The sequence below is a fragment of the Falco biarmicus genome, chromosome 12, assembly GCF_023638135.1.
Source record: "Falco biarmicus isolate bFalBia1 chromosome 12, bFalBia1.pri, whole genome shotgun sequence".
In the NCBI taxonomy this organism is placed as follows: Eukaryota; Metazoa; Chordata; class Aves; order Falconiformes; family Falconidae; genus Falco; species Falco biarmicus.
Window position 1 is genome coordinate 19,706,431 of NC_079299.1, and position 17,213 is coordinate 19,723,643.

General features: G+C 44.6%; 1 protein-coding gene across 1 annotated transcript in view; it reads right to left on the minus strand.

Moving 5' to 3' along the window:
- Positions 1-16,987, minus strand: part of GLP1R (glucagon like peptide 1 receptor) — an 89,796-nt gene extending 72,809 nt beyond the window's left edge. The window contains exon 1 of the mRNA XM_056357622.1: positions 16,823-16,987. Within this exon, the coding sequence (XP_056213597.1) occupies positions 16,823-16,906 (84 nt within the window). The 5' untranslated portion in view covers positions 16,907-16,987. The remainder of the gene's footprint in view (positions 1-16,822) is intronic.
- Between the last annotated feature and the right edge of the window lie 226 nt (positions 16,988-17,213).

Genomic DNA, 17,213 nt, shown 5'->3' on the forward strand with positions numbered 1-17,213 from the left:
ACTTAAAGGAATTAAAATAATTCCATTAGTTCCATGTAAGTAATTTCATAGTCACATATTTCCCATCTGACATTAACCTTAAATCAAGCAGCGCTTGTAGGTACAGAATGGATTCACCGAGGAGGCTAGAGAAAAAAAAAAAACACTTGTGAACTTCAATAGCAGTGGCTTTATTTGATATGTGTTTTCTAAGGAAAACTGCTCTCTGAACTAACTTACTCTGCAAGGGACTTATGTTTTACATCTCAGTTCATCCTTAAAACATAGTTCTGGAGCACAGAGACATCTTACAACATAACTATCAGCATTGAAAACAGTACAAACCAGCACTGCCGTTGCAAGAAGTCGTTTCTCCATCCCTGGAGAAGGTTGGGATCTCCTCCCCCACTGCCTCGCTCCCCTCTTCTCTTTCTGCCACCACAAGCACTCATGCCGTCACACTGTGAGGACAGACAGGTAAACTTCTCCAGGGTGAAATTAAACAGGCAAAATGTTTAAGAGGGTAAGAGTGGCTGTGAAGCAGAGACAAAAGCAGCACAGCTCACAGTGAGACATAAGAATAATCAATTATCCACCATCTTAGAACTAAGATGAGCCTAAAAATCAAGCCCACTACCTGTGCAAAAATGTTAAGCTAGGAGTCAAATGGTTATTGCACACAAAGCAGCAAAGACTTGAGGACTTCAAGCTCTTGGAGAAATAGCCCTTAAGGCCTCGCCATCTTACTTACGTTACTGGACAAGTCATGATTTTTCACCTTTTGCCACTAGGAAAGGTATATGACAACCACAGTGACCTTGAGGCCAGAAGGACCCATGATGATAATCTCATCAATTTCCTGGATAGCACCTTCTAGAGCCCCACACTAGCTGCAGCATCCATCTCACACATGCTAGCTTAACCAGCAAATACCACTCAGATACACACCTAATCTTCACTTGAAGACTCCAAGTGACAGAGAACCCACTGCACCCTTAGGCAAGCTGCTACTGTGGTTGATTACCCTCACTATTGAATTCTGCACTTAACTTGCAAAACATGAAGTAGGTCACAATGGTTTTAATTAATGAAATGGGACTGATGTAATTAAAATACATCTGATTCAATTTTCCTTAGATAGCAGGTTGGCTAGTATTTGTAATATTAACTTTTATTAAATATAAAAAATGTAATAGATAATTTTTCAGCCTTTTCACAATACTGTTGGATGAGTATCAGATTAAATAGCTAGTAGTCACTAGTGAAAGCAAACACAAATTTAATTTTTCATAGCATCGCTGCCATATGGCATTGTGCTAACACTCTGCTCTGGAGCCCTGTGGAGCAGCCACCAGGCTCCTCTACTCCACCACTGTTGAGACCAAGTTGGTTTCTGACAAAGGAGTCAGCTGTCCTTTAGCCCCAACTGACACAGACTTCTCAGATACTTTAACCTTCATTAGCTTTTTTTAAACTCTCGGCTTGTAGTTGTTGCCATCATCTTCCTTATCTTCTTGTTATATCATTGCTGGAGTTATTTTAGCTGCCACTTCTATTTCTTACAAGAATGGTTTACGTCATTGCAGAAGATGACGACACAGCTGGAGGTACTGGGGACACTATCTTGAACACCTCAGAGTTAAAAGTATTTGTACTTTTAGACAGTGATTTTTTCTTTTCACGTAAGTTTTACTCTTTCAGCTTTGCAGCTGCACATGGTAGCTTACATTTCTTTCTACTTTTCCAATTAGAAGAAGGAATGGATTTAGTAAACAAGTCAAAATCTGCAGATGGAAGTGCTGCAGTATCAGCACTGAAGATCACATCTGCTTCTAGAGATTGGTAAAAGCTTTCATGCCTGACTACCTTGCCCCAAAAAAATGTTTGTTCCTCATAGCTAGCACAGTAGCACTCCAATATACTACAGGCAACAGCTCCTCTTCCACCTCAGGTATCTTTTTGCTTTAGCAGCATAGATTTTGAGGACAGAAAGTTCACTAAAACATTCAAGTTTAAAATAGGCAAGTTAGCCACTGTACGTGAAAGTCCTGCTCAAACATCTCACCAGCCACACATGCACACGTGTGCGTACACACACACACCCTTACACCCTTCCAAGGCGCCCACAGAATACAGTATTACACGTCTCTTTCCTTTCTTGCCATCTTCTTTCCTCTTCCTCTTGTGCATGTAGAGTCTAGGAAAACGTGACTCAACGCACAAGACCTTAAGTGGATTCACAGTATGGAAGCATTAATAGCCTCCAATCACTTGTTAACTTTCATTACTGGATTCTGCCTAAATTTCTTAGCTGCCTTACCCTCCTTACTTACACATGCACCCACGTACAATACTTAAATCCAGTTTTATGTCATATGTTATGCAAATACAACAAATCTCAACCCAAGATCAATATCTCCAAAGCTGTCTGAGATGCTCTTGCATTTTTATTAGAAAAGCACATTTTAAAAGCAGCTCACTACCACAGCTTCTCTTTCCGTGTCTTATTACTGTGTCACACCTAGCTCTCAACAGGCTGAAAGCCATCACCAGTATTTCTTTAAAAAACAAACAAGACCAGCAAAAAAACCTAGCCCACAAAATAAACCATTATTCTTCATCACTAAGTAATAAAAATCACAATTTTTAAACCCTATGAAGGGCCAGTCAGCAGATCAGACAGACCTTTAAGATTGCCATGTGGTACATAGACACCATAGAATATGCTGCAATTAAGGTTGTACCTAGTGAGCCAAACATTCTTATTACCTATGTAGAATTAAAAGTGCTAAGTACAAAGTAAAGGAAAGAACGGTCAGCTTGGACTATATTCTTAAAGTCCGCAGCCAAAATCAGGCTACAAATGGCAGGTACATGAAAAACCTTGTGCTTCAACAACCTGCAGGAACAGCTTTTGTTCAAGTCACTTTAAAGGTGCATCCTCCTCCCATATGGTAGCCAAAATTTATTCAGATTCTGTGAATAACTCTTTGTGCATGCAAACCTCTCTCAAAAACCTTTACACTAGTTTCCAATTATTAAAGTCAGCAAGTCATGAATTCATTGAAGTTTCATCCTTTGCACTTCCTACCTCCAAAACGAAGACTCATTTACCTATATAGAGTGTTTAAAAATAATATTTTTTTTTTTAGAAAAAATTTATTAGCTTGTAAAAAACACAAGAAACACCAGTGTTTATCACAACTTAGCAAGACTCCAGTTGTGTACAGGATTTCACTAGGCTGATCACTACACAAACAAGCGTTTCAAGCAAAAGAAAAAATAATTCTAAAACCCTTAACTGGAGTTGTTCATAAGTGTCCATTCCGTGGAATTCAATCAAGGAGAGAAACAACGTAACTGAAACAGGCAGTAACTCACTATATGGAGGACAGGAAGACAACTCCTGCCAGAGCTGGGACACGCTCCCTGGAGGAGCCCATTAGATGAGCAGCTTGGGCAACCAGACAAACACAGCAGACTGGCCAGCTTGTCTGCTTTGTTTCTACCAAAACTTTTAATGAAAAGGACAATAACCCACAGAACATTTCTCTTGTCAGATTACTTGGACCAGAAATGGTCAAAAAACTTAAAAAGGCGCCAGGGTGGAGGAAAAGACAGATGACAGGGAAAAGACGACTAAAGAAAGTGATTTAGTCAAGACCAAAATAGGCTGACACTTTCCATTCCCAACTGTTCAAACAATTTCTTTTCCAGTTTGGATCATAAAACTAAATAAAAGACAAGCATTGCAAAATAAGCACAAAGCAGCTAACTCACAATGGTATTGGAAGTTGAATATTTCCATGTCGGCTGCCTGTCAATCCCATACCTGGCAGTGTTCCAAGCTTGCTACATATTTGCTATGAAATTATCTTCTCATTTCCCAGTGACAGCCTGCTGTCCATGCTTCCTTTCAAGAAACACTTTTCTTCTGTGCTGATCCCAGCTGTCCATTGAGCAGGATACAGACACTTCGACCAGCGTAATAAATCTGGGTTTTTTTCCAGAGCTTGATATTGCTCCAAATATTTCCAGCATGACAAAGATAGTGGAAAGAGGGAAGAATAAGAACAGCTATAAATTAAAAAAAAAACCAAAACAAAAACAAACAAGAAACTCCAGAGACCATAAAGTATCATCAACTTAAAGATCATCATCTCAGATGTAATTTGGAGACAAGAGAAAGCATTTGGAATTCATTTTTTTTCTTAATGCAAGTTCTTTCTAGCACACTAACTGGAAATTTAGTTTCTCTTGGTCAGCCACTACACAGGCTTTCTCTCCCTCCCCTTCTCTGAAGTACATTAACTACCTGAACATATGAATTTTCTTTAAAGCTTTATTTAAACATTATGCCAAGCAGCTCGGATCGAATGGCGGTGCCAAGATTGAAGAGGACTGTAAGTCCTTCTGTTGAAGACAAACTATGAAGTATTTTCAAAGACAACAGGGGAGAGCACACAGCAAAGAGCAAAGCCAGGCTGTGAACCAAGTTGCTGAACCCGGGAACTGCAAGCACGGGGCAATACAAGGGACAAACATGACTGAAACTAATTATTGAAAGCTTGAGCTAGTAGAGAAAGTTAACCTCATGAACTACAAACAATGTTTACATTAGCTTTGTTCTCTCAATATTGCAGCCTTTAATTAAGCTCCCCAAGTACTATGTGTAGCAGCAACTGACAGCTTAGTTTGCTGTTAAGTGCCTGGCTCTGAAGAGTACTGTTTAGTAGTACAAATAGTCTGATTGATTAAGACATCTACTGTGCAGCTGTAACCCTTCCTCCCCTCAAAATCAATTACACAGGAACCAAGAACATTTTCAGAAAAAAAATATAGCCCTTCAACCTCAACTCAATATAAAAAAGGAATCATGCTCTACTGCTTTCTGTAGCTATTACTGATATTTCCAAGGCACCCATCATACTAGTACCCAAGCACATAGATTTGGTATATTTAGTCCACACTGAAGAAAGCTCATCCCTACACCACTCCTTCCCAAAACAGCTATTTGGAAGGGGTCTTCTTACCACATGAATTAAAGCAACATGCATGTGTGGTCGTCCCACCTTGTTATTAAGAGTGTAGAGTGACCACTTCTATTTTCTATGCAAAATGCACAACAACACTGTAACCTGTTCCCCTATTCAATAGTTAGAACACATGTCCACAGGCATGTTAATCACCTGACACCATGAAGGGAGTAAGATACTAAAAATTTACATCTTTCTGTGCAAGATTGCCAAGGGAAAAAAGCAAACCACCCCCAAGCCCAAACCTGGACACTCCTTGTCATCTATCAGTCACAAGATATTCCACCAGACTTGCGCAGGGGCCAGAGACATTTAACAGATCTCCAGCCACTTCCGTTTCTTTCCTCACCTGAGTATTTCATTCTGTTTCTAGAATCATAGACTGTTTGGGTTGGAAGGGACCTTAACGATCATCTAGTTCCAGCCCCCCTGCCATGGGCAGGGACACCTTCCACTAGGCCAGGCTGGATGGGGCTTGGAGCAGCCTGGTCTTGAACGCTGCCAGGGATGGGGCATCCACAGCTTCTCTGGGCAGCCTGTTCCAGTGTCTCAGCACCCTCAGGTGAAAGACTTTATCTGCAAGCACAGGCACTATGTAAGAGAAAAAGAAAACTTAACAGACAACAGCTTGTGAATGAACCACAAGTTTCAGTTTGGACAGACCCCTTGCCACCGACAACCACTATCCTGGTTGGCACATGTCCCTCGATGGCTCAAGCTAATCACGACTACTACAGCAATAACACAGACAGTTTGTTACCCATTTTCACTTTCCTTTCCCATGTCAGAGCCTTGTCCCCAAAAAGGACCCCAACTAATTTTTACAGCTGAAAGTATGTACATCCCACCCATTCCCACACAGAAATTTCAGTTGAAAACAAGAAACATTTTATCCTGAACAAATTTTGAAAGTTTCCCCACAATACACCACCCCCCTGCCCCCCACCAAAAAAAAACCACACCCAAAAGTCAAAACCCCCTCTCTATATCTTCTTTCTGGGAAAGGAAAGAGCATCCTGAAAGATCACCATAAAGGTCTAAAGAGGAGACTGCTGTTCACATCTGGAAAGCCTGTGACACTCTTTCGCCAAACCCTAGTAGTGAAAGCTGCACTAACTCAAGGCTTCTTTTACAGAAATCTAACAGTCTACAACTGCAACAGCTTCCTCTAAAATGAATATGTAAGGGAAGAGATTAATCCAAGTAATTGTGCACATTTCCCTACTCATATAACATTTAATTGCTGGTGCAATCACATAAAAATCTACGAGTCCAATCAGGTGATCATAAGTCTATTGTACAGAGATTTAGTAGACCTTTGCACCTTGAAAAAAGTTTTGAATGGTGAAATACAATATATAAACTCAGTTCTCAGTTAATTAAGAAGAATGAAGGGTGGCAGAGTGTAAAAGAAGGTAGGAGTGAGGAGCAAGATGAAAGGTTTCTTGAGTTACCAGAGGATGTCCCAACACTCACTCACCATAAGCAGCAAGGAAGTAGGAAAATAAATTAGGAAACAGAGTGCTCTTTGGCTGCTCAATGACCCATTGGCATGGATGCTATCTTACCACACAAGTAAATAAATCGGTAATTTTTTTCCATTAGAAGGCCAACTGTAGATGTCCTTGCTTGAGTATGGAGGTTGGAGAAGATGACCTCCAGAGGTTCCTTTCAACCTCAGCCATTCCGTGATTCCAGCCCCAAGACACTAATGTAGCTCAGACATCAAAACAAGTAAGAAATCATGAAATGCAGTTTCAAACTCCAGTTTTGCCTCCTGCAATTTACAACCATCTCTACTATTGCAAGGCCATTAAGTTAACAGTTCAACTATAAAGCTAAGATTCTTTTATCCTTACATCTCATTAGTAACAGAATCAGTTTTATTCTAGAAAGCTTTAATAGCCTTATTCATTACTACCAGGTGTTTTAATCCCCAAAGAGCAATGACGAGACTCAGAACATACTGAATTACTTTACAGGTATCTTCTAATGCAAGTTTGTCCTTTAAATAACAACAGCTGCCCCTTGGAAGTCCACAAGGAGCTAAGCTGAATGGGACTGAATGCAGGGGTTTTTTTTTCTTAAAAGTTTCCTGTGATAGCTTTTAGCTAAATTCAACTAAACAGGAGTGCTGAGATCTAGGCTTAAAGCACATCTCTCTCAAACTGTGTTGGAGCAGTTTTCTGAAATACTGTTTGAACAGGGTGTTTCTGACCACCTTTATACCATACCATCTCTGTGAGGCTTGGTATTTCATTGAGAGAAGCTGTACGTATTAAGGATTTGAGGCTTTTTGAAGGAAGCCTACTACAAATACATCTTAATTTATTTGATGTGCAATTTATAACTACACAGTGTCACTGTAAACACCACATAATAGCTTCCTGTCTTTTTTTTTTTTCCCAAAGTGTACTCTGCTTGCAGTGTCACTGAGCTTAAAAGGAACGGACTTTTTTATATTCTTATAGTGATGCATTTCAAATGGTACTTGATGAATTTTTCTTTACTAAGAAACGGTAATGAGAAGAGCAATAGATTAGAGGACACCACAACATCTGACAAACACCAACAGCTATTTCAAGTAATTCAGATCAAATACTATACCTTTCATTTTCCCTTCTCAAGGGGTAAAAACTAAAAGCTTAATTTGTTTTGTGTAACTAGCTGCTGTACAAACACCAGAGTATTTTTATTTGGGAGGAATAGGACTGAAGGAGGAAAATGATGATTGACTTAACTGAATATCATTAATCCATTGATACAGCACTGCATCTATTATCTGTAGCCCATGCGCAGCTGTACCAGTATCCACAACACTTTTATAGGTGACTTGCGTGGAAGTGTTGTTCTTTCCCCAGGATCTGGCTCTTTCCACAACAGCAGTACCACCTCTAGTGGCATCAAGGCACGAGGCAGGCTGTCGCCTCCCTAGACGCTGCTGTTCCCTTCATGCTTCCTCCTCGATTTCACTCACTGAAAGACTGAAAAATCCAGGCAAATGCCTAAATTCTCACAAAAGGATTCTGTCCAATAGGCGCAGAGTTCAGATTTCCGCATACAAAACTCCCCAGTGCAATGATCAGTCAGTCTGTAGAGGAGTCACAGCCAGACATAAAGGCACCAGGCTCCTGGACCTCCCAAACCAGGCGGGCACCTCAGCCAGCCACCCTACTCCAGCTCGCAAGGGGCTCACTCCGAGTCTGGACAACACAAAGAAAAAGTCTGGATGAGTAAATCGATTAATTTCATAAAGTAGTAACTCGAATAGAGCATTCTATAACTTATAAACCAAGGATTTTGAAAGTTTCCTGGTTGCCCCCCTCCAATTTGCTATGAAGGCACCTGATGCTTGCCAATGCTTCTGTACATCCAACCCTTTCGGTATCCCAAAAAGTCTTACAGCAGCTCTTCAGCAGCTTCTGTACAGCTCTCTAGGCATGACAGAGGAGCAAACAAAGTTACCAATTTCCATCTGGAAAAAAGTTTATGAAAAGACTACTGCATTGCTAGGAGTCTGTGCATGTCAGGAAACAAATCTTGCGATAGCAGCCCACAGGTATCAGGCATGTCAGACTCTCCCAGAAGATCTGAAAGGCAGCAATTACTACCTTTTCACACCACAGCTTGGTAGTTACAATAACCCCATACTTCAGAATTTCTACCAGGTACCTGCAGAACCAGAAAACTAGACAAGAAACACCCTCCAAGAGGGATCAAGGCTTCTGCCATTACTTTACCTGTAGTAGTTCTGAGTTAGTCTCCTTTACAGGAGGGAGCAAAAAATCCCTGCTGGGTTGCTGACAGCACGTATGGCACGCTCTGCTTAGGATTCATTTTCCACTCAGCAAAACACTAAGAGACAAATATCACTGAGAGACAAAAGTCAAGAGAAAGCTAGTCTAATGTCTCCAACCTCTCCCCATAGATGTGGCTTTAGAGATGAACTACAGCACAGAATACAATCTTCAGCCACATCCACCAAGGCTGCTGCTAACATGCACATCAAATACTTTCTCATATGCTTTGTGCATACATGGCCTCAAATCTAACAACTAACTTAAAAACAGAGTCACTCCATCTAACTGAGAACAGACCTTTGTCTTTTCTTCTCTCTGTTAAAGGCCGACTATGTCATCTTGAAAAAATAAAAGATTTGGTGATGAGATCTTACAATGGCAGGAACATACCATACCCTCTCACCTACTATCCTACTAATGACTTCAAAGAAAAAAAAAAAAAAAATGTTCTACAATGCTACGGAAGTTCAGTTCTGTTTTCTGTTTTATGGTGGGTTTTGATTTTTTTTTTTTTTAAGTGGTGGTGGGTTTCGACACCTAACAAGGTAACAAGGTAATCCTCTGATTTATTTGCTCTAAAAGATTCTTAGAGGACTGAGTCACACATGCTGCAATTAAGAAGTCACCTACTTGCTGTCCCTCCTTTACTCACCCCTGTCACACCCTACATTGTCATGCAGTCCAATTACACTAATTTTATGAGGGCTTTCTTCAGCTACAGAGAAAGACTGGACTGATGAAAGAGATGAGCAAATACCAGATTTGACTCATAATCTGGTCACATTAAAAACAAACTCTTTGAAGCTTAGTTGCAAAGAGTTGAGCTGCAATGAAACAACAGGAATAGGCTTGAGAAAAAAAGGTTTTCCAGTTTCCAGAACAAAACACTACTTAAGGATGAATATTGCATCCAGGAGATGTTGGTCAATACCACGAGCAGTGCTGATATCTACAGAATAGAAAGGAAGTAGGAATATTATAAAAAGAAGAATAAGACAGTTGATTTCTATGGGAAAGAAACACATAGAAGTTTATTGCCAGCAGAATTCAGAGGAAAAGGAAGACTGATGCCACATGTCCTGAAACATCCTGAGTCTGATTTTAAGAGGTGTAATCCACACACTCCTCCGGAAGGAGTTTTTTATGTCTCCCTCAATTATCAGAGCTCAGTAGACAGCGTGGTAAAGCTTGGTTATAGCGTCAGCTGCCATTCCTCAGCTTGCTTCAACACAGGACATGCTCACAAGCAGCTGGACCACCTTCCAAAGCATCGGAGAAATACCCATTATGAACAGAGCCAGAGCACTCCAGAGGCAGCTCTTCTGATAGCTGAGCTTCTTGTCTGCATTTGGCTTATCCACGTGTAAGAACAAGTCAAGTCTAAACTAAGCATGCTGCCACAAAAGCGTGCTCTGGTGTAGGACTGTTCCACAAGCTTCTGCCAAGCACCAGAGATGTTCGCAATGCAAAAGTCTCAGTGCCCACCATCCCTCCCACTTAGAGAAGGATATATATGACAGCACGCGTTTTCCTCCATCTTTTTACTCAGGCTGGCCTTTCAGCATGGCTGTTCTCAGACTGATGTGCCGAGCAGCACCAGAACTGCAGATGTCAGAGGGGTTACCAAAATGTCCTAGTCAGAAATGTAAGTCTAAAAAGAGAGCAAGATCTCAGAGATTGTCCTATGCAGATACGTCCATACGCACCCCCCCTCCTGTTTGCCCTGAAGATGTTTGCTTAACAATTGGCAAGAAACTGCTTCATGGGTAACACAAAGGGGGGCAGGTGAAAAAAATCAGTCTGAGCAATGGTAAGAGGCACGAGTGGATGAGAAGACAATATGCCCCAAGTACAGCAAAATTTAGATGGCAAGCTAATTCATGCGCATTGTCCTTTAAGGAAAAAGGAGGTAGCGAAGAATGCAGGACACCAGAAGAGTTCGCAGATGTGCTCAAGGAGTTCATAGTCTAACATCTGCAGAAGGCTGTTCCACACAGATCTTGACTCTTTAGCTAGTTCGAAGGCACAACAAGAAATCAGGTTTGCTTTCCTGAACCTCTCCTGTAGTGCAGCAGAGAGAGTGCATAGGAGCGGCAAAAGAGCAAGGAAAAGGGCAGCAGCAAACCACAGCTAAAACTACATCAAGACAAGAAAGCAAGTTTCAAAAATTGTCCCAAAGGCATCAAAAAAGGCACTGAGACTGTGGCAGGGCATGAGTGAGACCAGGCAACAACAGAATAGGAGAATGCAGGTGAGCTCAATGGACAGAATAGCACAAGACAGAAAAATACGGTAATTAGGAAAGCCAGCATAAAACAATTCAGGAGAAAGATGGCGAGAGGCTGAACTAATAGTGAAATGCAATCAATTGCAAGAAAAATAGCAGTCAATACCAGACTGCACTAAGAGGACAATCCATTAACAACCAATTACAGTGAAAGAGCAATAAGATGTTGTCAGTAAAATGACCAGCTGAAGGAATTCTTTTCCATGTGTAAACTACAATTTCCTCTATCCAGTTACCATTTTTTAATTGTTCATTCAATTAAATGAAGCCTGTGTCTATTCCATGCACAGCTGCAGTATTTATGAGACTATTAAGAAGCCACACTTGAACCTGGGGCAGAGGGTTGCTCACAAGGTTTTCACATAAGCATCTGGGAATGAGATTCTTATGCCATCATGTCTGCGCTTAGCAAGCTGCATCGATTCATTCACGTACATCGGAGGGCAGGGGTTACTGCTCATTGCTTTAAGAAGGTAAGACCATAAAGATTAAGGGGAAGGTAACTGGCAGAAATCCACTCGTTCTCCACAGAGTTCTGTCACACTGCATCCCCAGAACATGGTCTGCAAGGCTTACTGAAGTCCTGATAAAAGCGCAGGGAGTCTCCCTTTGCGTGCGTCCACATTTGTGGCAGTAAGAGTAGAGTTACCTGCTTCCCCTGAGCAGTGAGAGAGGCGGACTTCACACACGTATGCTAGCAAACCACAGATGATGCTGTTGCAACTCCGCCTGCAGATTCTCCTCCTACCTGTGAAGATTGGCACGCGTTTTATAAGCTCCTTCACGTTGACACCAAAGGATCACTGGAATGCAGCAGATCACAGACCAGCGTGGTTGCAATTGACAAATGCGAGTTTCCAATACTGAACAAAAAGAGGCATCAAAGAACAGCATTCCGCCACCAGCAGCAAGCCTGTATTCTCCTATCGTAAGTTCAAGTTTGCTGCATTTTGTTTTAAACTATGACATTTGAAGGGGCTACCTCCCATTTGGCAAGCTAGAGATGCCTAGATACTTTTTACTCTATCCCTCTTCTGATGGGAAGCATTGAATGCAAGCATTAAACTTGTTTTTTTCTTGTTTAGCTAGGCTAGGAAGATCTGATTAAAAGAGTTCCTGCCCGATGTTTTAATTCAGCTTCACAAGAAAACAACATTGTAGGGCTTAAATAGAAGGTCACTTATCTAATGAGCAGAGAACTTTTTTCCAAGGCAAAGACATATCTGCTATTGTGTAAACCTACTTTTGTCAAGACATAAACTAATAGAACTGGTGTGCTGTGCCAAGGAAACTTGAGCAGACAGCCTTGGCGGCAGTACATACACTGGTTTACCACAGAGGAAGACATGCAGAAGTTTTTAATGAAAGAAGCCGAACACAAAGATAATAGCTTTCTTTTCACTACAGCATTGCAGAAGGAAACAATCAGTTTCGCAAAGGACTTGGATATCCAAGTTGTAAAGTAGCAAAGGCCCCATGATTTCAGAGATAACAACTCCTCCTGGTTTGTCCTCTCAAGTAACTGGTGATCAATCAGTGCAGCAAATTAAAGCTCAAATCAGTTTGACAGGCTAACAGAAACAGGATATGATACAATACCTTCAAAAATCTGTGTGACAGCTAGCAGACAACTGTTTATGTTTTGCATATCAGGCCCAGTTTCACTAAACTTTATTGCAGCTGTAGAGCTACAACTTCTGGAAGACAGGAGTTTCAGTTTTGCAAAGCTCTGTCACTTCCCTCACTTTATGAGTTTTTCTTCTTGGAGAAGAGAGCTACAAGTGCTTCCACTGCTGGCACAGCCACGGAACATGTCCTTCCATGCCCAGCTCTATCTGCCCACACTTCATCTCAAACACTTTTGTCCAAACTCTTCCAGACTGCTGCCTAGTTTGGTGGTGGGGTACAGGAATGGCACTAGAAATACGGGGAAGGTAGAAAGATTTGACAACTGTTTCACTAATTTAAACTTGCCCAGACCAGACATTAGAGCTTTAAAACAACGCCAAAGGCCAAGTCCTTGTTCTGCTGCGTGAAATACAGTCCCTTCCTTTGGCCCTTGGAGTTCTTGCCCCTTAAGCATGACATGTTTGTTGTTGTCCCACCCCCCCCCCCCCCCATAGGTTTGGGATATTATAACAAGTAAACACATATCTTTTTAGCTTCTATAATCAGATCTGCTGTGTTAGGCCATCTGGCTTTATAGCACATGTACAGTCACCAGCTTTACACAGTTTCCAGAAAATTAGAGTTGTTTCTAAAAACCAACCAACCAAAACCACCAAAAGCCACCACATTATTTATGAATACATAAAGGTTTCAGTAATTTGGGACAATTTAGTCTGTATTAATTTAGATTATTGTATTATTAAGCAATTCAAAGTTTTACACCGTACTAATATAGTCATCAATTTAAGTGTCCTACAAATATTAAGTTTTTAAGAACCTGGCCAGATTCCTGGTAAAGAAGCCCATTACCTAGAAGCCAGCCAAGAATCCTTTGATAACTACAGCAAGGTGGCACAGCGTCAGACCTTGTCTGTTCACGCTTTCTATACCACCACTAGTACGTGCTGCTAAGACTGGTCTAACACTTTTTGATTTTCAGAGTGCAGGCAACACGAAAAACAGCTCCATGCAAGCTTTCGGGAGCAGAAAATAAGGGGGGTGGGGGTAGGGGGTGGGGGGTTGTGCGACACAGGGAGAATAACTCAGAACTTCCAGCCAATCTAAGTATGGAGGGATTTTTCCCCAGGTACAAACCCAACTAATCAAGATGCAGTCCAACCTCCCAACCTTGCTTCTGCATGGAGTCACTTGTGTCCAGGTCACTTTTGTATTTGTTTTTCAGCCAAGCTCTACAAACATTTTCCCACCCTAATCCTTTCTAAAGAACACAAATCTACAGGACAGTGGTAGTCAGGAGCCTTAGCTAAGTTCTCCCAGCATTAGGGCATGCAACAGAAGGCAAGAAGTCACAATAGGCACGGTCTTGCAAGCCTGTGCTGGGACATTCACACAGGAACCCCTGCCCTATCAAGGGCAGAGTACAGCAGATTAACGAAACATTCAAACCCACCCCCTCACACTGCATCTTTTCATCATGGCCAGCACTCTCAGAGACAAAAACCTGATCCTAGACACCCACAGTTAAAGAAGCGGATGCTGCAGAACTAGAAGCCGACGCAGCAGGCTTCAGAACGGTGAGCAAGTAGCGGTAACTATATGCACCCCTAACAACTGCAAGCTAAGAAATCATGCTGACCGTTGGTTTGGGAAAGAGATTAGCACCTGTATCCAAATAAACCCGAATAACACCATAGTAATTGAGAGTGCCAATTATATACCCATACCAAAATATCCATATGCTCTAACTAATGTTGATATTGATGAACTTTCTATTTCCATACAAGAGCACTTCGGAAATAAGAGCTGAGGAAAGCAAAAGATCTGTAACCTTTTCACTGAATTCAACTGTTTGTACTTCCACCCAGGAGCCTGTATTACTCACATTTTAGCCTGTGAACAGAAGCACCGGGGTAGTTTGAAGAATAGAACCCCCGATTAAGAACCGTGGCACAGTTCCTGTCTGCTCTTCACTAGCATTAAAACGGCTTTCTTCAGGATTATTTTATCAAACCTTTGAACATAAGTACTACATGGAAAACTGGAATCTGAAATCCAAATCCAAGAGAGAACCCGATGGTAGGGAACCAGGGTCCAGCTGTGTGTCAGCTCTGTCAGCAGCAGGACGTTACTGCTCAAGGCCAAGCAGGGAAAGGACACGGGCTTGTCATTACTAATAAGATTCTGCAGTGCAGCCGCGTGCTACCAGCTCTTGGTCATTTTACTACCCTCAATGCAGTAGGGAAGATCTAGACACTTACTAAGTAATTTCTAGTCACCCTGCATTTAAGTTGATGGCAAGTAAGCAGCACCACCTCAAATAAAAACTCTGGACTTAGATTTTCATTCCTTCAACGTACATTCTCAGCTTTATCCTTTCCCTTTCTCACTTGTTTGAGGGGCTGGGGGAGAGAGCGGGAAGGTCAAAGCAAAACAACAGTCACAGCACCAATAAAATACTTCTTCCCCCAACACTGCATCAAATCATTCTACCTGCCTTTCACACCTGTCTCGCCCATTTAAACCAGAAGACCTTGCAGCTAATTGTGGTCACCTAGATTTTACCATCCACTACTGCCTAAGCAGTGCTATTTTCAGTTTATTTTGAATATTATCTTTAAAACTATTCTGAACTTAACCTGAGAAGAGACTCCCGACAGCAGAAGTCCCGTGCTTTTGTGTACTCAGGACTGAGCAGAGCATTTTGTACATTTTCTGAGCGTACAAGCACAATCGCTGCTCCAGACAAGTTGTCAGATAAGACCCTCTAGTGTCAGAGAAGGCTATAAAAGCACTCATTTTACTGCAAGACTGAAGTCAAAGGGTGACCATAGTGCTGAGACCCAAGAAGCCTTTCTTCTCACCTCCCCCAGTTCTGTCTCCAGCTAGAGACCCCTTTGCTAGGGCTTTGCTAGGCTTTGATCCTCCACCCCTGGCTGCCCCATCACTAGCTGGGCTCAGTGGTACAAGCTCAAGATGCTCAGTGCCTTATCCTGTCACGTAGCAGCTGCCTCCATGGATGGAGGCTCCCCAGCCTCTCTAGAGCCCCATTTCAGCACCTGATCATCTTCACAGCGAAGATATTTTCCTGGCTGGCATCCTCCCTGATGCAGCTTGTGCCTGTTGCTTCTTTAAGGGCCCAATGTTCATAGCAAAGAAAACAAAACCACCCGACCCCCCCAGAAGCCAATACCTCAGAAAACCCTACAGCTGGAGACCTAGTTGGGAACTAAACAGGTGACCTTAGCGCTGCTCCGTGTCAGCCTGTCACCTCAAAAACTTTTGGCAGCTGAAGAGAAACCTCACAGACGGTCAGGCTGGCCCGCCACCAGCTTCACCGTCCCTTCCCCGCCCTCCGCAGCCCTCAGCTCGGAGCAGCCCTTCTCCTGCCACCTCCGGCGCTGCAGCCTCCATCCCCGCCCGCTCCCTCTGTCGCTCTCTGTCCCCAGCCCCACCAACCCGTACCCAGCCGCCGCCGCGCATCGCCCCTTCCGTCTCCCGCTCCCGCTGCTCAGCGCGGACAGTTCGTTACACGCCGCTTCCCCGGCCCGGCGCCCCGCCGCGCCCACGGGCCCCGCGACGGAGGGACCCCCGGCCCCTGCCCGGCGCTGGGGGCAGGCGGCGCTGCGCGACCGCCTGCCGCGGTCCCCGCTCGGGGGCAGTCACGGCGAGCCCCCCTCTCGCTTCTTCCGCGCTCGCCCCCCGCAGCCGGCTCCGCGCCCCCCCCCCCCCCGGCTCCCCCCGCGCCCCTCTGGCGCTACGGACGAGCGCGGGGCTCCCGCGGGGGGCCGGGGGCGCGACCCCCGACGGCAGCGTCCCGGCGGCGGCGCTCCCGCGAAGCCCCAGCTCGCCCCCGGACCCCGGCGCGGGCGCACGCGGTGCCCCCCGCCCCAGCCCGGCGGCCACGTCCCGCCGCGAGTGCCGGCCGGCGCGCGCACCCGGTGGCAGCCTCGGCGCGTCCCCCGGGCGCCACGAGCCGCGTCCCGTTCCGCGGCGCGCAGACACCGCGGGCGCGGAGCTGCCCCGGCCGGGCAGGGACGGGGGCAGGCGGAGCCCCAGCGGCGCGCAGGCCGGGCGCACGGCGCGGCACTCACCCGCCCGGCCGGGAGGGACCCTCCCGCGGCCGCCAGCAGCAGCAGCGCGAAGCCGAGCGGCGCCGCCGGCGCGGAGAAGGGCATGTCCGGAGCGGCCCCCCATGCGCGGGGCCCGGCCAGGCTGCGGCTGCGGCTCCCGCTGCCCGCGGAGGCTCCGCGGCGGGGGACGGCGGCGTGGGAGCGGGCGCCACGGGGGCTCCGGCGGCCGCTTTTGTAGCGGCGGCGGAGGCGGGGACGGGGCCGGGGCCGGCCCAGGTGCGGTGCGGTGCGGGGACGGGGTCGCCCCGCGGCGCGCAGCCCGGGCGCTGGTGCCGTCAGCGCGGCGGCTGCCTCGGGAGGGGAAGGGAAAAAACAAAACACCAAAAAGCCGAGAAAGCGCCTCTGAGATCCC